The sequence below is a fragment of the Prionailurus bengalensis genome, chromosome D1 (genome assembly GCF_016509475.1).
Source record: "Prionailurus bengalensis isolate Pbe53 chromosome D1, Fcat_Pben_1.1_paternal_pri, whole genome shotgun sequence".
Taxonomy (NCBI): Eukaryota; Metazoa; Chordata; class Mammalia; order Carnivora; family Felidae; genus Prionailurus; species Prionailurus bengalensis.
In genome coordinates this window covers 55,364,874-55,387,302 of record NC_057346.1, presented here as the reverse complement: position 1 = coordinate 55,387,302, position 22,429 = coordinate 55,364,874, and the positions used below count along the sequence as shown (strand labels likewise).

At 37.8% G+C, this 22,429-nt stretch overlaps 1 protein-coding gene across 1 annotated transcript in view; it reads left to right on the top strand.

Annotated features, from left to right (window-relative positions):
• Positions 1-22,429, top strand: part of ACER3 (alkaline ceramidase 3) — a 177,611-nt gene that overhangs the window by 145,033 nt on the left and 10,149 nt on the right. The window contains exons 8-10 of the mRNA XM_043580156.1: positions 9,833-9,934; positions 12,307-12,411; positions 22,227-22,272. Coding sequence (XP_043436091.1) covers positions 9,833-9,934; positions 12,307-12,411; positions 22,227-22,272 — 253 coding nt within the window. The remainder of the gene's footprint in view (positions 1-9,832; positions 9,935-12,306; positions 12,412-22,226; positions 22,273-22,429) is intronic.

The window sequence follows — 22,429 nt, the reverse complement described above, 5'->3', positions numbered from 1 at the left end:
TTCTGTGTCTCCCTCTCTCTCTGCCCCTCCCCCGTTCATGCTCTGTCTCTCTCTGTCCCAAAAATAAATAAAAACGTTGAAAAAAGAATTCATTCCTATAATATAAATGAAAAGCTGAAAGTTATATTTCCCATATTTGTTTTGCAGGTAAGTTTCCAGATACATTCAGGTTCTGCCAATCACATGTATTCACATGAGATTGAAATCAAAACCAAGTTAACTTGTGTGGGAGAGAAGTGGTAGTATGTAAGGCATCCATTTACTGTTGTAGATCAAGGGTATGCATCATGGCCCTAGAAACAGGTATGATGACAGCTTCCTGATCTATGAATTATAGCTAAAGTTACAGTATGATGCTGGGTGCAAAGTCCTCCCAGTTCTCTAGCTTCCTAAATGTGAAAAAGAAAAAAAGTTCCTTTGGCAAGATAATTCTGTGGTAGTGTTCAAAGTTTAGAGTCTAAACCTTACTCATTCAGCATTTCAGTTGGAATTGAATATTAAATTCTTTTCTGCTTTAAATAGAGATAGTATCTGCAGTTGAATCCTGATTGTTGCCTATAGAAAAACCATACTAAAATTGCTGAAATCCAAAGACAAAGATCTTAAAATATCCAGAGATAAAAGGCATATTGCTAACAAAGGAATAGTCAGCAGACTTACCAACAGCCAAAACAATGGAAGCCAAACGCAGACTATTATCTTCAAAGTGCTAAGAGAAATTAACTATCAGCTTCGAATTATATATGCAGATATCTTTCAAAAACAGAGGTAACATAAAGACATTTTGAAACAAACAAAAATGGAGAAAGTTTACCAATATATCTCACTGAAAGATGTTCCCCTGTAAGAATCTCTTTAGCTGGTGGAGAAAACGTGATAAACCTTTGGGATTATCTGAACAAAATATTGTGACTCTTTAATATCTAATTTGAGAGATTTTTAAATGAAACTAAAGTGGTGGACCAAATAACGTGAGATATGAGGATAATCTTAGTTACATAGTTGCTAAGGTCTTTTTTACTTGGGAAGAAGGTACATACAGTGATTAATTTTAGATTTTACATGTGCATTTTTGGTAACCATTAGAAACAGTGATTTTAATCTAAAAATATCTAATCTAAATTTAATCTAAAAATTTAATCACTAAAAATAGTGATTTTATAGTGACTTTTGAAAACATGAGGGAGTAAATGGAATGATATAAACTGGATCCAAAAAAAATCAGGAAAAGAAGGGTAAAAATGGAAGCAGGGAGGAGTCAGAACAAATACAAAGCAGAAAATAAAGGGTAGAAAAAATTCAAAATATATCAGTAGTCACTTATCAGTGATTTATCAGTCACTTATCGGTCAATATAAATGGACAAAGCTAAGCAACGAAAAAGACTCAAGCAGGGGAAAGAAATCCAGCTATGTGCTACTCATGAGAAGCATGATTAAAACATAAATACACAGTACGTGGCACAGCCACCACAAAAAATACATAGCTTAAAAGTTGCATCTCTTGGGGCGCCTGGGTGGCTCACTCAGTTAAGCATCTGACTCTTGGTTTCGGCTCAGGTCATGACCTCACGGTTCAGGAGTTCAAGCCCTTAGTCAGGCTCCACACTGACAGCATGGAGCCTGCTTGAGATTCTCTCTCCCTCTCTCTGTTCCTCCTCCACATGTTCTCACTTTCTCTCTCCCTCTCTCTCTCTCTCCCTCTCTCTCTCTCTCTCAAAATAAATAAGTAAACTTAAAAAAAAAAAATTGCAGCTCTTAGCAGGTACCAGTTCTAAATAAGAATGAACTAGGGGCCAAAATGTAAAACCAAAAAAGAAGCAGCTATCTGTGGTTAGTAATTTCTAGTTTAAACTGTAACTGAACACTGTAGCTTCATATGTCTTATTTTATATTACACTTTTCCCATTACTGATAGTTTTGACTTTAATAAAAGACATCCCATAGTTTTTAATGTCACAAAATGAGAATTTTTCCACAGTATGTTCTAGAAAGTAATATACTAACTGGAGTGAATGTTTGTATCTATTTTTTTTTTAAAGACTCTTGAAGTATAATCTTTTTTTTTAATTTTTTTTAACGTTTATTTATTTTTGAGACAGAGAGAGACAGAGCATGAGCAGGGAAGGGGCAGAGAGAGAGGGAGACACAGAATCTGAAGCAGGCTCCAGGCTCTGAGCTGTCAGCACAGAGCCTGACGCGGGGCTTGAACTCACAGACTGCGAGATCGTGACCTGAGCCGAAGTCGGACGCTTAACCAACTGAGCCACCCAGGCGCCCCTGTTTGTATCTATTAAGAAGTAGCCTTAAACCTTTCTCTCATGCCTTCACTGTCAAGTGATTAAAACTCTTAAAAGCATAGTATTAGAGTCAGCATGCTGGACTGACAGGTAAACGCTGAAGCGGTTAGAGCTGGTACTGATGCTGTCAGTCTTTAGCACTATCCGCTTAGCTGTGTTTATGCTACAAAAGTGCAACATTAGACACTAGCCAGCTAGTACTGCCACCCTCCTGTAACTCCAAAGAGGAAAACGGGATTTGATTAACTAAGTGCACACGTCGTCTTTAAGTTACTCCTGTTGTCCTTGGCTTGGATACAGTGACATGCAGATTTGTGTCTTTAATTACTTTGACTAATACCGTGAATGGACAGCCACACATTCCCTCTTCACCTGACCAGCAATGGCCCCTCAACTGCAGTAGGAAAAAAGAAAAAACAAAAAACCGTTTTGTGTGAAAATGGGTGACAACTGACACTTAAGATCAGAAAGTTGCTTATACCTGATGCTTTAAGATGCTGTCTGCCCAAAGCTCTGAAAGACTTTAAGATGAAAGCAGTCATACTTACTACAGTACTATTGAGTTTTTGTAGAATTTACATTTGATAGTAAAACCTACCTGTTTCATCTTAAAAAAAAAAAAAAACACATAAATACTAATTTTAAATGAAAGGGATATAAAAACAATATGTGCCACACAAATACTGGCTAAAAGAAAGTTGGACTAGCCATTTTAATAACCAAAAAAATTAAGGCATTATTTAAAACGAATGTATTTGCTACATTGTTATTAAAAGATTCACCTTACCAGAAAAAAAAAAAAAAAGGCAGGTCTAAGTCTTCTATGGAAAATTTTAAGCAAAAATTGACAGAATTACTAAGAAAAATGTATCAGTGTTCCATCATGCTGAGTTATTTTAACACAGTAGCTCTATGAAAAAGGATATAGACAAAATTTGAGTAATACAATAACAAGTTGGTTTAATATGTTTAGCAGTTAGAGAGTGCTTGGTCTTCTCAAGCATGCACGGAGTAGTTATTAAATCTACCAGACACTAGTTTTAAAGCAAGGTTCAACAAACTTTAAAGAATTATTATCATACATAACATGTTCTCCAACTATAGTACAGACAGGATTAGCCAAATAGCCCATATATTTGTAAATTTAAAACCACATTTGTAAATACAAGTAAAAAATAGAAATCGTAGTAGAAATATCGTAGTTCATATAAAGTAATCACAGTGAAAGTACTACAAATCAAAGTAAGATACAGCTAAAGTGGTTCTTAGAGGGAAATGCATAGCCTTAGATGAAATAGGCTGAAGAATAATGAACTAAGCATACAACTTCAATAATTAGAAAGTGGATCAATAGAATCAATCCACATAGAAATGAAAAATGGGACTAATGAAGGGCAGAAACTAATGAAAAGAGGAGTGCCTGGGTGGCTTAATCAGTTAAGCATCCGACTTCAGCTCAGGTCATGATCTTGCAGTTCATGTGTCCGAGCACCACGTTGGGCTCTGTGCTGACAGCTCAGAGCCTGGAGCCTGCTTCGGATTCTGTGTCTCCCTCTCTGACCCCTCCCTGGCATGCTCACTCTCTCTGTCTCTTTCTCTCTCAAAAATAAAAAAGAAACCTAAAAAATTTTTAAATAATGAAAACAGATATAATATTAAAGATTAACGTCTTCAATCTAATTTTGCTCCCTTCTGAAACCCTGCTAAGACTCCAACGAAGGAATTTATTTATAAAGCATAAATCCACAAGAAGACTGAATAAAATTTTAGAAGCTGGAAAGTAGATGGATTACTGCTAACTGCCTTAAGTAACCCACGAAAGCTGAATTTTAAAGAACCTCCAGTTTACACCAGAATTTTCTAAAATATCAAACATTAGCAGCAACAGACAGTTTGGAAAAGGAGCTAGAAGAGATGTCTAAAATAAAGAAGACTGGTTAAAGCTTTAAGAAGCTGTGAAACGCTTACATCCCCTCACCTACTTCATACCGCTGAACAATTGCAGAAGCCTATAGGTTTATTCTCTGGGAAGGGTGAACAATATCTCTAGATTGGGTTTTGCAGACACAATCGAGCATGTGAATACCATGGTAAAATCAGGGAAATCGGGTGACCTTATGCAATCTGAATGTTGTATGTAAAAACCTCTAAGCAGAAAATTGAAAGAATTTTCTTTTAGGGAATATGAGGAGCCTAAAAGACCTAAACATTCTGATATTGGGGGTTCGCTAATAATTAGTCCAGCAAAATAACCCTACAATGAAGGTTACTAGACTAAGGGCCTCAAACATATGTTTAGAGCTTGTGGTCACCTTTTTAGTTTCCCATTCTTCAAAATGAGACGGTGCCAGACATATGATAAATGCAACCAATATGAAAGGTAGAGGTCAAAACGAATAATAAGGAAAGAAAAGCAACTTAGAAGAAAACAACTTATGCGTGAAGAAGAAAACTTCAAAAATAACAAAACAACAAATACCATTATTCATATTCCTAGAAATATACTACGTCTATGACTCAAGAGTAGGATGCAATAAAAAAGGAACATTCAAAGAATCTGCCCCCCCCCAAAAGAAGATATTAAAAATATAGTACAATGATAAACTGAAGTGAGTGGTTTGAAAGATACAGTCAAAGAAGCTACTGGAATTCCTTCTCCATTGTGACTGCATTATGGTCCATCATCCCTCATCCACCAGCAAGAATCTACCACAGGAAAGGCTTACTAAACCCATGGTATGGTCCAGAGTAAACAGGACAGCATGAGATCTCAGGGCCCTTGGGCCCAATCACCACCACTGCTGTGGAGAAACAGTGAAGTGTTTCCTCAAGTCCGTGGGCTTCCTGGCAGAAAGGGCAGAAGCAAAGACAGATGGACACACAGACACACAGACACACACACACACACACACACACACACACACACCTGGGTGCCATTAGGCTGATGAGAAAGAAATGGAGAAGAGATTCGGTAGAAATATTACTGGGCTGGATAGAAGGGCCAACATAGAAAAAGGGGAGAGGACAGTGCAGATAAAATGGAAGGGAGGGAATCATCACCAAAATTATTCAAGAAAAGATCCTATACATGAAAGACATGAATGATTGCATTGGAAAAACCCAGTGGCTGTTCACAATGGGTGGAAATAAATCCATGCCAGTTTCAGAATTCTAAGACAAAGAAGATTCCACAAATTTATAGAGTTAGAAGGCATATAATACTTACAAAGGATCATGAAGCAGAATGGTTTAGGACTCATCAAAACAAAAGTGGCAGCTGGAATTACAGAATTCTAACCTAGGATCTTGTAGTCAGCCAAACTACCAATGAAATGTGATGACAAAATACATCTTCTTATATTTGAATTCTCAAAAGAAATAGCCTATAAACTATTACTCAGAAACCTACTGAAGGATGTATTTGACCAAAGTGAGAGAGTAAACCAGAAAGGAGGAAGACATGAAATTCAAGATGGGAAATCCAGCATCGAGAGAGGTAAAGGCAATTCCCAAGGTGAAGAGGAAGGGAAGGGATTTCTTAGATGATAGCCATATGCTAGTCAGGAAGGCAGTCCAGAATGAAGCACTGTAACTCCAGATACAGATGTGTTGCGAGCCTTCTGTATTATACATTCTTGTGCCTGATGATAATGGGTAGTTTGTCCCCAGAATCTTATCTGTACTTAGTTTATAGGGACTATGTGCTGATGAAATTCTTGCTCTCTCCTGTGTACCCTGCTACCTGGATAACCAAAGACGTTCATTTCACCCCACAGAAGAATTTTGCTTTGAACTACTGCTGAGAGCTGAAGATTGGCCCTGGTAAGTAAGCTTAGAAGGAGAAAATGGAGAGTACTCTACTCCCACTGGTCATATTCTGTCACATCTCAGCTCCTGACCCACACTGATACACTGTCACATGCCTTCACTGTGTTGAGCCCTGTTAACTGGGACTCATTCTTGCCTCCCCTAAATGGGGTTATGATAAACTCTTTGAAAAGCTGAAGACATCATCTTCTCAGAGATGTTCATCAAACAATGACAATAATACTTTTTCCATGCACAGCCAGGTTTATGCTTTCCTGGTGGTTTTTAAATTATTTTTTCATTGATTTATATACAAATACTTATAGTTAAAATAAGAAAATATTTGAGAAAATCTATTCTTGTCATTCACCATATTAAAAAACAAAGGAGAAAAATATGTGAAGATAGCAATAGATTTAGAAAAAGCATTCTATAAAATTCAACACCTATTTACAATCTAAAAACAAAATAAATCCCTTTATAAATGACTAATAGAAGGGAACTTCTTAACCTGTAAACTCTACAGCATCTAACACATTTAGGCATGAAATGTTAAAAGAAATTTCTCTTCAAAATGAAGACTAAAACAGGAGTATATATTATCACCACTTCTATTCAACATTTTACTGGTTGAAGCCCTGTCCAACATAGTATTTGCAAATGACATGATCGTGTACAGAAAATGTCATAGGACACGTACCAAAAAACTGGAAGCAGTAAGTTGGAATTCAACAAGGTCATGAAACTCAGATGAATATTCAGAAATCATATTTCTATGTACTAGCAGTGGAACAATTGAGAAGTGAAATTTCAAAAGTACAATTTCCAATAGCATCAAAAAGCATCAGATGTTTAGGAACTAAATTTAGCAACAGTATGCAAGACCTGCGTATGGGAAACTACAGTGAACAGTTTTTTGCTGAGAGAAATTAAATAAGATCTAAATAAATGGAGAGATGCACCATTTTCATGGATTAGAAAACTCAATATTATTAAGATGTCTGTTCTCCCCAGCTGATCTATAGGTTTAATCAATCATAATCAAAATGTCTACAGGATTTTTGGTAAAAATTGAGAATCTGATTCTGAAATTTGCATGGGAATGCAAAGAATCTAGAAGAACCAAAACAGTTTCAAAAAAGAACAAAGTTAGAGGACTTACGCTTCTTGATTTGCTCTGTGTTACACTAATCAAGACAATGTGGTATTGGTGGTAAGAATAAAATACAGATCTTAGAGTCTGCTGTGCCTTCCTGAATAAAAAAAAAAAATAAAAATAAAAAATAAAATAAAATACAGATCAATAAAACATCCAAATATAGACCACTCATCAATACTGACCTGATGTTAAGTAAACATCCAAAGGTAATTCTTTTGGAGAAAGGATACTCTTTTCAATAAATTGTGTTGAAACAACTGTATATTCTCATTTTAAAAAGTGAACTTAAGGGCACCTGGGTGGTTCATTGGGTAAGCATCCTACTTCGGCTCAGGTCATGGTCTCACAGTACATGGGTTTGAGCCCCACCTCAGGCTCTGTGCTGACAGCTCAGAGTCTGGAGCCTGCTTCAGATTCTGTCTCCCTCTCTCTCACTGTCTGCCTCCCCCCCCCCCCGCTTGTGTTCTCCCTCTTTGAAAAATAAACATTTAATAAATAAATGAATTTAAACTCATGCCATTATAAAAATTTCTAGAATTGAATCATATCCCTAAATATTAAAGCTAAAATTATAAAACTTCCAGAAGAAAGTGTAGAAGTTTTTGCAGGCTTTGGTTAGGTGAAGTTATTATATAGGACACAAAAAGCTCTAATGAAAAAATTTGTAAGTTGAACTTTATCAAAATAACAAATTTTTATTCTTCAAAAGACATTCTTAAGAAAATGAGAGGCAGGGGTGCCTGGATGGCTCAGTCGGTTAAACATCTTAATCTTGATTTTTTCTCAGGTCATGATCTCATGGTTTGTGAGTTTGAGCCCCATTTCAGGCTCTGAGCTGACAGGGTGGAGCCTGCTTGGGTTTCTCTCTCTCCCTCTCTCTCTTTCTCTGCCCCTTGCCTATGCGTGCACATTTGCTCACTCTCTCTCCCTCTCTCTCAAGATAAATAAACTTAAAATAGTAATAATAAAATAAAATGAAAGGCAAATCACAAACTTGGAGAAAATACAACATACATATATCCAACAAAGGACTTAATGTCTAGAATATATAAAGAAGTGTTGCAATTAAAAAAAGAACTCTTAGAACTCAAGAAAGCAAGTATTTTTTTTAAATAGGCAAAGATTCAACAAACACTGTATTGAAGAAGATAATATGGATGGCAAATTGCATATAAGATGTTCAATAACATTAGTCATTAGGGAAATGCAAATCAAAACCATGATGAGATACCACTAACACCTACAAAGAACAACTAAAAGGAAACAAACAAAAACCGATGTTATACCAAGCGTTGGTGAGGATGTAGAACTAAAAACATACACTGCTGGTGGGAATGTAAAATGATACACACTTAGGAAAACAGTTTAACAGTGTCTTAAAAAGTGTAACATTCACCTGCCATTCAGTACAGGTGTTTGTCTCCTAGCTTTTTACCGAAGAGAAATGAAAACATATGTTCATACAAAAACTTACAATGAAAACATATGTTCATACAAAAACTTACTTGTCAACGTTCGTAGCTATTTTATTATAGAAAAAAACTGGAAACAACATAAATGTCCACCAACATTCGGACAGACAAACAAATTTTGGCTTATCCATACAATGGAATACTACTCAGCAATAAAAGGAAATGAAGTCGTGATACACAAAACAACATGGATGAATTTCAAAATAATTATGCCAAGTGAAAGCCATACAGTGAAGATCTACTGTATTATTCCCTTTACATAACATTCTAGAATATGCAAACTATGCTTTTGGAGATGGTGGATATGTTTGTTACCTTGATTGTAGTGTAACTTTCATGGGTATATACAGATGTACTGATCAAACGTACACTTGAAATATATTCAGTTTAACGTAAACCAGTGATACCTCATTGAAGCTGTAAAAAATATATAAGCTATTGTTCTTGTTTTGGGTAACTCACCAAGCTTCAGTTTTCTCATCAGTGATGTGCAAATAATAATACCTGCTTCACAGGGTTTATTTGAAGATTTTATTCACATGCTTGTGTATCTAATTTACTATGGTGCCTACCTGACACACAGCAAGTAACTCAGTCAATGTTAATTCCGTTCCAGCATCCCCCTGCCTCTTCCAGAGGACTGATACAGTCTGTCCGATTACTTTCTTGAAGTACATAGCAATCAAATGACACATTCTTTCTCATTTTTTTAATAGCTAAATCTAGTCTGCAAATGTACTAGAGAATTTAATAGATAGGTTTGCTTTTAATACTAACAAAAACCTTTCCTTCTCGGGGTACCTAGGTGGCTCAGTTGGTTGAGTGTCCAGCTTCGGTTCAGGTCATGATCTCATGGTTCGTGGGTTCAAGCCCCGCATAGGGCTCGCTGTTGTCAGTGCAGAGCCTGCTTCTGATCTTCCGTCTCCCTCTCTCTCTGCCCCTCCCCCGCTTGTGCTCTCTCACTATCAAAAATAAACATTAGAAACCGCCCCCCCCAAAACAAAAAACCTTTCCTTCTCATGAAAGTGATGGCTTCAAGCTCTGATGACAGGAGTTGACAACATTTCATTTTGCTTTCTCTTTTTTTCCCCACAGGGTTTATCCATGGCTCAGAGGACTAGGTTATACATCCTTGGGCATATTTTTATTGGGATTTCTGTTATGGAACATAGATAACATATTTTGTGATTCACTGAGGTAAGATGTGCATCTTTTTCAATCTTTGAGAAATATTTTTAGAAACAGTCTATAAGCAGAGAATTTCATAGGCATATAGAATTTTTAGTGCCACTAAGTGAATTTTTGCCATTGTTGAATTTAAAAAGTATGTACAGCACAATAAAGTTAAATTCTGAGAACACTTTTTTAATTAACCTAAAAATTTGGACCCAAGACTATTTCATAACATCTGTAGGGATTTTTTTGTGTGCACATCACAGAGCTATAGAGTTAATCAGATGTTAATTAGGCCTTTGAAATCTGCCTAATCTGTGTTGAAAGTGTTAAAGAAATAAGAATGATTTGTAAGAAGCATGGGATATATATGTGTATAATTTTGTACCTTAATATACTTAATGTTCTTTTCTAAGGCAAGCATTCCTTTTACCATCTTGTCAGCTATTTGTATTGACTAAAGTTTGAATTTTGGGTCTCTGGACCCTAATCTGTCATTAAGATACTATATTTCTGGGCCTCAGTTTCCATAAAGTGAACATGTTAAATAGGTTTAAACTAGCGGGTCCTTCCAATTCAAAATTCTGTGCCCTAAAGTTTTGCATAAACACATGTATTGAATAGCACCAGGGAGAGGCAATTAGCAAAATTCAGACTGTGAGAAATCTATAGGATGAATACCTGGTTTCTGCAGCATCAGTTGCAGAGGGGGTAAAAAAAGGGAGGAGAGACATATAGATTAAAAGAGACCTAAGAGGGGCGCCTGGGTGGCTCAGTCAGTTAGGCGGCCGACTTCGGCTCAGGTCATGATCTCACAGTCTGTGAGTTCGAGCCCCACGTCGGGCTCTGTGCTGACAGCTCAGAGACTGGAGCCTGCTTCAGATTCTGTGTCTCCCTCTCTCTCTGACCCTCCCCCCGCTCATGCTCTGTCTCTCTCTGTCTCAAAAATAAATAAACATTAAAAAAAAAAAATTAAAAAAAAAAAAGAGACCTAAGAGATTTACGGCATCAACCAAATACAATGGTTGACTTGTTTTGAATCTTGATTTAAGCAAACTGTAAAAAAAAAAAAAAAAAAAAATTCTAAACTTACAAGACAATTGGAAGTTTGATCAGTAATTGAATATTTGGTGATATTAAGAGATTGTTGTTAATATTTTATATGTGAAAATAGTATTATGGTTAAGTTTTAAAGAGCTTTTAATCTTTTAGAGACACTAAAATATTTAGAGTTAAAATACAATATCTGGGATTTGCTTCAAAATATAGAAGGAGAGAAGCTGATGAGAGTTTAGATGATTGGCTGTTAGTTACAATTATTGAAGCTGGACAATGGGTACATTATTATTTTGCCTATTGTTGCACATGTTTGAAATTTTCCATAAAATAATAAAAATAATAAAAAGTTAAATAAGTAAATTTAGATTTTAAATGTATATAAATAAACAAGTAATATACCTAGCTTAGAAAACTAAGGTCTGAGTGAGTAGTTCTGAATCAGTAATATACATCAGAAGCCCTATTAGAGCATTTACACTGCTGAGATTAGTCATCATCTTCTGGGTGAAAGCCACCAAGAAATAAAGTAAGTTCTTAGAGACGGTAATTGTCTCAAAAATTTATGGGCTATCTAGAAAAATAGTTTGGTGTTTAACACTGATTTTCTCCCTTCTAATAATGAGAATGTTAATATGGTACACACTTAATCAAAAGATCTAGAATCTGAGACTCAGCTGTGCCACTTGGCTGAGTGATTTAGGCAACTTGGTCTCTGAATTTTAGTTCCTCATCTGTAGAGCAAAGCTAATAATAGCTACCTCAATGTCTCACCTAAGTAGTGAAATAATATTTACAAAAGCACTTCATAGACTGTACAGTGCTCATCTAAGATGACGGTTGTATGTAGGCCAAGGAAAAGCATGTGTCTGGTTTCTTGACTGAATAGCTAAGTAGACTAATGTTTCCCAAATTGTGTTCCAGGAAACACTAGTTTCATAAAATGTTAGTAAGATACTACATTACGAAAGGGTTCTGTGCATTAGTTCATTACCTGAAAAAAAATGAAAATAAACTCTTACAGTTATGATAGGACTTCTCAAAGCCTTTATTCTGTTAATATATACTGCAGTTTCCAAGAGGGCAATAAACTATGTACCATTTCCCGCATTTTTTTTGAACACAGCATCATTTCTTCATGGAACTTCTGCTAGGAATGCTGTTCCTCAAAACACACTTTGGAAAACAATATGGCAGACTACAGCAGACTTAAGGAAATTAAATAATTGCCATGTTTGAGAGTCACATTTCAAAATGTTCATAGGTTGTCAGCGTTAGTTGCTAACTATTAAAAAAAAAAAGATAATAACATGGTGATTTCTTCCCTCCTCTTTTCACAGGAACTTTCGAAAGAAGATGCCACCTATCATAGGTGTTGCCACACAGTTTCATGCATGGTGGCATATTTTAACTGGCCTTGGTTCTTATCTTCACATCCTTTTCAGGTAGGAAATAGAGACTGTTTTAGCATAGTGTTGAAGTATTTAATTCTCTTACTCTTCAAAAAGAATGGTGTAGATATAAAAAGACAAAATCAGGAACTTATGTTCCAGCTTTGCCTCTGCCACTGGATGACCTTAGGCAAGTCCCTTCCTCTCTCAAGCTTAGTTTTCTCATCCTTAAATTAAAATTTTTTTTTCATGTTTATTTACATATTTTGAGGGAGATAGAGCATGGCACATGGGCAAGCGGGGAAGGAGCAGAGAGTGGGGTCAAGAGACTCCCAAGCAGGCTCCACACTGTCAACACAGAGCCTGACGCAGGGCCGGATCTCATGAACCGTGAGGTCATGACCTGAGCCAAAATGAAGAGTCAGACACTTAACCAACTGAGCCACCCAGGTGCTCCAAGTTTTCTTACCCTTAAAAGTGAGATAGTTGTACTAACTCACCTTGACATATGATCTACATTTTAGAGCAAGTAGGATATAAACATTTCCATTTCATGTCGATCAACATATCTTTGTTTATAGAGAACAAACTTAGAGGGGAAAAAGCAGCCAGATCCCCTGAGTAGGAGCCTGGGAAAGTATGAGTATCAGAAGTCCCCAGCTTAATTTGTCTCCTTCCCTGAAATAAGTTGGTTGCCATTTCTCTTCCCCTGCTCCTCTATCAAATGATTGTTGGAGGTCAATCATTTATAACAGAAATGAAGTTAGAATTCTCTCTGATCACCCTATTCAAATAATACCTCCATATCACTCTGTCTCCCCTTACCAGGCCTCATTGTTCTTCAAAGCATTTATAAGCAGTTATATATATTTACTTGTTTGCCTCCCCCAGCTACACGTTAAGTTCCTTGAGAGCGGAGACTTTATCTTACTCACTGCTACCCTCTCAAATGCTTAGAACAATACCTTTCAGATAGCAAGCACTCAGTATATATTGTTAAATAACTGAATGAATGAGTGTGTATCTATTGGTCTCTTTACTGGGGGTCAGACTATGTTTAATTTCAAATTCTTATTAAGAGTTGAGATAGCTGAAATAATTCTAGAAAGGGGAAGAAAATCTTCCTTTGAATCAATGTGAAAATTTGTAGAAAACCTGCAAAATAACATTTGCATCTCACCTCTCTGGAGATCAACTTATTTAGGTATCCTGAATTATCTAAAATATATCTACTAGTAGTAGCCACCTAGGTGGCTTAGTCAGTTAAGCATCTGACTTCTGCTCAGGTCATGGTCTCGTGGTCTGTGAGTTCAACCCCCGTGTCGGGCTCTGTGCTGGCAGCTCAGAGCCTGGAGCCTGCTTTCAATTCTATGTCTCCCTCTCTCTGCCCCTCCCCCGCTCACACACACATGCACGTGCTTGCTCTCTCTCTCTCTCTCTCTCTCTCTCAAAAACAAACATTAAAAAAATGTTTTTTTAACGTAACTACCTGTGAATTATAGAAAAGGAACTTCTGGACAGCTAAATAAGAATCATTGAATTAATGCTGTGAAGAGCTCAAGGTTATTAATCATGGAAGAGCTCTTAAACTTTGGCTGTAAGTATATTTATTTTACATTTTGCCACTTGTTACTACATTGCTTATTTGGATTCTCAGCTCGTAGCACATTAAAAATATCCAATTTAAAATGGAAGGGAGAGGAAATGTATGGTAAATCGATAGGTGCTAGAAAAAGAGAAACAAGAATAACTGTAGAATGAGCCTGAGAATTAAAACTTAGCACCTTAACACTGCCCTTGGGACTACCCAAGGACATTACTGCAGTGTAATATAGTACAGTAGTAAATGTCTATAATAAATACTGAAGAGGAGGTGAAAGCATACTTATCATATTGTTTTTTCCTTTTATACTTTCCCCTTTCCACCTCCCTTTCACTTTCTCCTTCTCTACGAGGAATGAGGAAAAAGGGGTCGGTGGTAGCAGCCTGCTGAGCTTCCAAGAAAACATGGTGGTGACGGGGAAGTGGCAGCTGTGTGGGGCAAGGAAGCAGAGTGATGAGGGGAAGTGATGTGGTGGGGTGGGTGGAGGAGGCGGCTGGAGTTAGGAAATGGGTTACACTGAACAAGTAAATCAATTAATTAAGCATTAAGTAAATATATTGAGGATAACAAAAGCCTGATTTCTCCACTCTCTCAGAAGGGATTTACAAATACTGAAAGAGGGAAAGCTAGAAAGAACCTTGAGGGGGTTAGATTGGAATTAAAAGTATTAGTATGAACTCAGGAGTATGTGACACACACATGTTCACACAGATATGGAACAAGTTGGATGTGTAGGTGTTGTATAGATTATAAATATATATGTATACATATGTTTACACATACATGCATTGCCTAGCTCTGTGAACCCTGTGAAGGCTGAAAGGCAAGCAAGCTTTGGCCTGTTAAACCTGAGATAGTTTGAATGTTAAAATTAAATAGCAAGAGTTTCAAGTTACACCCACCGAATAAAATGAGAATCTGTGAGTACATACGAATATGAATGAACGAGAAGGGAAAGCTCTTCTTTACAAAAAAATGCTAACTAACAAATGTAGAAGGAACAACGGACACGAACGATCACCATTTGGCAACTATCTTAGGGATAGTTGATAGGTATAAGTTATCAATGGATGCTCTGGCTGACAAGTGGGAGTAGGATGAGGAACACATATTTGTGTAATTTAGAATATCTCCCCATGAAATACTAATACAAAGGGGAAAATGGTTACTTTACAGTGAAGAAAATTGGCAGCAGCCACCTTGACCATGCATTTAAGTTAACATCACCCATGATGGAGCAAGTCATTAGAGTATGTCTCCTGATACAAGGCACCGAAATGAGCTCAGGTCATTTCTGTAGTGTTCCTGCCAAAAAAGCCTGGCTTGGGTCTGGGTATGAGGAAATATTGCTGGGCCTATGATGCAGGTCCTTCTACAGAATGAAAGTCTTATACTTTGTAAGACTGTCAAGTTTGTGAGGCAAAGAAAGACTGAAGAACTGTTCTAGCTATAAAAAGATTTTTAAGGGGCGCCTGGGTGGCATAGTCGGTTAAGCGTCCGACTTCAGCCAGGTCACGATCTCGCGGTCCGTGAGTTCGAGCCCCGCGTCAGGCTCTGGGCTGATGGCTCAGAGCCTGGAGCCTGTTTCCGTTTCTGTGTCTCCCTCTCTCTCTGCCCCTCGCCCGTTCATGCTCTGTCTCTCTCTGTCCCAAAAATAAATAAACGTTGAAAAAAAAAATTAAAAAAAAAAAAAAAGATTTTTAAGACATGAAAACTAAATGCAATTCATGTTTGTGTATAGCAACCTGGATCAGAAAGGAAGAAAGAAATTATTGGGACAATCAGCAAACTCGGAATGAATTCTTGAGTTGGATGTTAGCCTTGTATTAATGTTAATTTCCTGACTGGAAGGGTTGTATTGTAATTTAGGAGACCGTCCTTGTTTTATGGTGTACACATTAGAATATTTAGGTGATGGGCATCATGTCATACAGTGACTCTATAGGATATGTTTATACACTTGATCATAGGTGCATTTGTGTGTGTGTGTGTGTGTGTGTGTGTGTGTGTGTAAAACAAATGTGGTTAAATGATAGCAATTGGGTCATCTGGGAGAAGGGGATACAGGAATTTTTCAGACCAATCTTGCAACTTTCCTAGAAGTTTGAAGCTATTTTTAAATTTAAAAAATTAAAAAAGAGGAAGGCCTCCAGATCATGGTTTTGTTTTGTTTTGAGATATTTGTAGTATAAATAAGCCAAGAGAAAACTGATCATCTAAGTGATAATCAAAAAAATGCCTTCTAAAACAGTAGGTTATCCATTTTTGTGAATAAAAATACATATATGGACTAAATATGGACTAAATATACATATTTGCTTATAAATGCTTACTGTCTTTGTAAGGGTATGTTAACCAGTAGGTACCAGCAGTTATCTCTGGGCTGCAGGTCACAGCTAGGAGACAGACCCTCTTTTTCCGGTTTACTCTTTAGTACTGTTCAGATTTTTCACCAAATGATTGTATTACCTTTTTAAAACAATCATTTAGTGGTGCCCAGGTGGCTCTGTCGGTTAAGCATCCGACTTCGGCTCAGGTCATGATCTCACAGATCGTGAGTTCGAGCCCCACATCAGGCTCTGTGCTGACAGCTCAGAGCCTGGAGCCTGCACTGGATTCTGTGTCTCCCTCTCTCTCTGCTCCTCCCCCCTCCTTGTGCACACTCTCTCTCAAAAATAAATAAGCATTAAAAAGTTTTTTAAAAGAAAAAATAATAATTTAAAAATAAAGCAATGATATATATATACATATATACGCATATATGTGTGTGTGTGTATATATATATATATATATATATATATATATATATTTAATGTTTATTGTATATTTGAGAGAGAAAGAGACAGACAGAACATGAGCAGGGGAGGGGCAGAGAGAGAGGGAGACACAGAATCCAAAATAGGCTCCAGACTCTGAGCTGTCAGCACAGACCCCAGCGCAGGGCTCAAACTCATGACCCGTGAGATCATGACCTGAGCTGAAGTCGGACGCTTAACCGACTGAGCCACCCGGGCACCCCAACAATGAAGATATTTTTTATATCTATTAAGTGAGCTCTATAGTATTTTGAAATTCCCTCCTGTATTCTTTAGTTGCAGTGAAATGGCATGATCATGTATTACTTGTCAGTGTAAACTGATGTAACCCATTTGGAAAGGAATTCAACACTGTATGTGTTTGTGAAAATAAAATACTTATTTTATATTTTTTATCCCAGGTATTCTATTCCTTAGAACTTATCCTAAAGAAATAACCCAGAAAAATGAAAATGTGTGTGTAAACCCAAATATGTTTATCACAGTGTTACTTAATTAGCAAAGCAACAATAACAGTAGAAGAAAAATAAAACACACTATCCAATAAGGTAGAATTTTAAAGTAAATTATAGTATATCTTTTATTCAGCTATTTAAAATTATAAATATGAGGGGCGCCTGTGTGGCTTAGTCGGTAAAGCAGCCGACTTTGGCTCAGGTCATGATCTCACAGCCCGTGAGTTCGAGCCCCACGTCGGGCTCTGTGCTGACAGCTCAGAGCCTGGAGCCTGTTTCAGATTCTGTGTCTCCCTCTCTCTGACCCTCCCCCGTTCATGCTCTGTCTCTCTCTGTCTCAAAAATAAATAAACGTTAAAAAAATTTTTTTTTAATTATAAATATGAAAATTCTATAGCAACATAGAAAGATATTAGGATTACTTGGATTTTTAAGTGAAACAAACTAAAATCATATATAGGTAATTATTAACCCTGTGTAAAAGTTAATTTGTGTGGGGACAAAGGTTAAAGTAAATACAGAAAAAAAGGAAGCATTTTGACTGTATTTGGTGGCAGGTTTTGACTTTTTTTTGTTTTGTTTTACATTAATGTTAAAATGTTTTACTTTGACTTTTTTTTTCAATATATGAAATTTATTGTCAAATTGGTTTCCATACAACACCCAGTGCTCATCCCAACAGGTGCCCTCCTCAATACCCATCACCCACCCTCCCCTCACTCCCACCCCCCATCAACCCTCAGTTTGTTCTCAGTTTTTAAGAGTCTCTTATGCTTTGGCTCTCTCCCACTCTAACCTCTTTTTTTTTTTTTTTCCTTCCCCTCCTCCATGGGTTTCTGATAAGTTTCTCAGGATCCACATAAGAGTGAAAACATATGGTATCTGTCTTTCTCTGTATGGCTTATTTCACTTAGCGTAACACTCTCCAGTTCCATCCACGTTGCTACAAAGGGCCATATTTCGTTCTTTCTCATTGCCATGTAGTACTCCATTGTGTCTATAAACCACAATTTCTTTATCCATTCATCAGTTGATGGACATTTAGGCTCTTTCCATAATTTGGCTATTGTTGAGAGTGCTGCTATAAACATTGGGGTACAAGTGCCCCTATGCATCAGTACTCCTGTATCCCTTGGATAAATTCCTAGCAGTGCTATTGCTGGGTCATGGAGTAGGCCTATTTTTAATTTTTTGAGGAATCTCCACACTGTTTTCCAGAGTGGCTGCACCAATTTGCATTCCCACCAACAGTGCAAGAGGGTTCCCGTTTCTCCACATCCTCGCCAGCATCTATAGTCTCCTGATTTGTTCATTTTGGCCACTCTGACTGGCGTGAGGTGATATCTGAGTGTGGTTTTGATTTGTATTTCCCTGATGAGGAGCGACGTTGAGCGTCTTTTCATGTGCCTGTTGGCCATCCGGATGTCTTCTTTAGAGAAGTGTCTGTTCATGTTTTCTGCCCATTTCTTCACTGGGTTATTTGTTTTTCGGGTGTGGAGTTTGGTGAGCTCTTTATAGATTTTGGATACTAGCCCTTTGTCCGATATGTCATTTGCAAATATCTTTTCCCATTCCGTTGGTTGCCCTTTAGTTTTGTTGGTTGTTTCCTTTGCTGTGCAGAAGCTTTTTATCTTCATAAGGTCCCAGTAATTCATTTTTGCTTTTAATTCCCTTGCCTTTGGGGATGTATCGAGTGAGAGATTGCTACGGCTGAAGTCAGAGAGGTCTTTCTCTGCTTTCTCCTCTAGGGTTTTGATGGTTTCCTGTCTCACATTCAGGTCCTTTATCCATTTTGAGTTTATTTTTGTGAATGGTGTAAGAAAGTGGTCGAGTTTCAACCTTCTGCATGTTGCTGTCCAGTTCTCCCAGCACCATTTGTTAAAGAGACTGTCTTTTTTCCATTGGATGTTCTTTCCTGCTTTGTCAAAGATGAGTTGGCCATACGTGTGTGGGTCTAGTTCTGGGGTTTCTATTCTATTCCATTGGTCTATGTGTCTGTTTTTGTGCCAATACCATGCTGTCTTGATGATTACAGCTTTGTAGTAGAGGCTAAAGTCTGGGATTGTGATGCCTCCTGCTTTGGTCTTCTTCTTCAAAATTCCTTTGGCTATTCGGGGCCTTTTGTGGTTCCATATGAATTTTAAGATTGCTTGTTCTAGTTTCGAGAAGAATGCTGGTGCAATTTTGATTGGGATTGCATTGAATGTGTAGATAGCTTTGGGTAGTATTGACATTTTGACAATATTTTTTCTTCCAATCCATGAGCAGGGAATGTCTTTCCATTTCTTTATATCTTCTTCAATTACCTTCATAAGCTTTCTATAGTTTTCAGCATACAGATATTTTACATCTTTGGTTAGATTTATTCCTAGGTACTTTATGCTTCTTGGTGCAATTGTGAATGGGATCAGTTTCTTTATTTGTCTTTCTGTTGCTTCATTGTTAGTGTATAAGAATGCAACTGATTTCTGTACATTGATTTTGTATCCTGCAACTTTGCTGAGTTCATGTATCAGTTCTAGCAGACTTTTGGTGGAGTCTATCGGCTTTTCCATGTATAATATCATGTCATCTGCAAAAAGCGAAAGCTTGACTTCATCTTTGCCAATTTGGATGCCTTTGATTTCCTTTTGTTGTCTGATTGCTGATGCTAGAACTTCCAACACTATGTTAAACAACAGCGGTGAGAGTGGGCATCCCTGTCGTGTTCCTGATCTCAGGGAAAAAGCTCTCAGTTTTTCCCCATTGAGGATGATGTTAGCTGTGGGCTTTTCATAAATGGCTTTTATGATGTTTAAGTATGTTCCTTCTATTCCGACTTTCTCAAGGGTTTTTTTTTTTAATTTTTTTTTCAACGTTTATTTATTTTTGGGACAGAGAGAGACAGAGCATGAACGGGGGAGGGGCAGAGAGAGAGGGAGACACAGAATCGGAAACAGGTTCCAGGCTCCGAGCCATCAGCCCAGAGCCCGACGCGGGGCTCGAACTCACAGACCGCGAGATCGTGACCTGGCCGAAGTCGGACGCTTAACCGACTGCGCCACCCAGGCGCCCCTCAAGGGTTTTTATTAAGAAAGGGTGCTGGATTTTGTCAAAGGCATTTTCTGCATCGATTGACAGGATCATATGGTTCTTATCTTTTCTTTTATTAATGTGATGTATCACGTTGATTGATTTGCGAATGTTGAACCAGCCCTGCATCCCAGGAATGAATCCCACTTGATCATGGTGAATAATTCTCTTTATATGCTGTTGAATTCGATTTGCTAGTATCTTATTGAGAATTTTTGCATCCATATTCATCAGGGTTGACTTTTTTTTTAAGTTTATTTATTTATTTTGAGAGAGAGAGAGAGCAGGGGAGGGCAGGGGCAGAGAGAGAAAGAATTTTAAGCAGGCTCCATGCTGTCAGTGTAGAGCCCAATGCGGAGCTCGAACTCACAAACCATGAGATCATGATCTGAGCCAAAATCAAGAGTTGGATGTTTAACCAACTGAGCCACCCAGGCATCCCTACTTTGATTTTTTTTTTTAAGGAGGCAGGGAAGATAGAATATGTTTTAGACATATTTCATCCTAAATAACTAAAATAAAATAAGTTTGGATATTTATTTTTGAGAGAGAGAGAGAGAGAGAGAGAGAGAGAGAGAGAGAGAGAGAGAACAGGCAGAGGAAGGGGAGAGAGAGAGAGAGGAAGACACAGAATCCGAAGCAGGCTCCAGGCTCTGAGCTGTCAGCACAGAGGCCGACGCGGGGCTCGAACTCACGGAGGCATGAGATCATTACCTGAGCCGAAGTCAGACACTTGACCAGCTGAGCCACCCAGGTGCCCCAAGACTGTATACAGCAAGTAAATAACGTGGCTCAACATTGTTACAGTTATAAAGTGATGGAGCAACTATTTCAGCTCAGATATTTTTACTTCACTGTGTCAACTCTTTGAAATAAACACGTGTACAGTAGTCTTAAAGGGCACACGTGTTATATTATTACATTCTCAAATCATCCCTCTGAAATATTATTTGCATGCTTCATTCAATGACATAGCCATAGAATCAAAATTTCCATAACTGAGGCTTAAATATCCAAACTTCTTGGGGCACCGGGGTGGCTCAGTCCGTTGATCACAACCACTATTGATTTCGGCTCAGGTCATGATCCCAGGGTTGTGGGATTAAGTTCCGCATTGGGCTCCACACTGAGCATGGAACCTGCTTAAGATTCTCTCTCTCCTCCTTTGACCCTCTCCCCACTCATGCTCTCTCTACAAAAATTTAAAATTAAAAAAAAAAATCCAATCTCATTTTCAGCTGTTACTTATTTTAGATATTTCAAAAAAAAAATTTAATGTTTATTTATTTTTGCAAGAGACAGAGCATGAGCTGGGGAGGGACAGAGAGAGACACAGAATCCGAAGCAGGCTCCAGGCTCTGAAATGACAGCACAGAGTCCAACATGGGGCTCGAACTCACGGACTGCAAGATCATGACCTGAGCTGATGTCCAATGCTTAACTGACTGAGCCACCCAGGCACCCCCAGATGTTACTTATTTTAAAGGCTACTATGAGGAAGGCTTTCTGTTACCTTCCTGATTATTTCATACCTGTATTGTAATCCTCTTAGAGCTGATATAACCACTTCCAAAATATTCTAAGAATACTCTCCTTTAATCCTGGCTACCATATATCTTCAGAGATGAAGCTGGCAATTATGATATGAATCATCAAGCATGAGCTGAATGCTCCCTGCTAAACTACAAACATCTTGAGGTCACAGTCTGAGAGTGATCATTTCTCTGTCTTCCTTAGTATCTTGCCAAGTGTTCTGCATAGAGTAGGTGCTCGAAAAAATGGTTGCTAAATGAACAAAAGAATCTACCAATGTTGCTTTTTCTTTGTATGTACAGAGGCACTATGGTTAAATTTGTCAGTAAGCCAGTTTGCATGAATTAAAAATTAATCTGAAGAGCTTTTCCCCCTCCCCTTTTCTTTCAGTTTGTATACAAGAACTCTTTACCTGAAATACAGGCCAAAAGTGAAGGTATGCTCCCTTCCTAGGGGTATGTGTGCATGCGTGCATGCATGTTGGGGCAGGGGAGGGTATTGGGAGGATGGGACAGAGATGGGAGAAGCGAGTGGGTGGAAAGGTAGTAGAGAGAGTACAGGCTTTGGAACCAGATGCCCTTGAATCTTAGGTC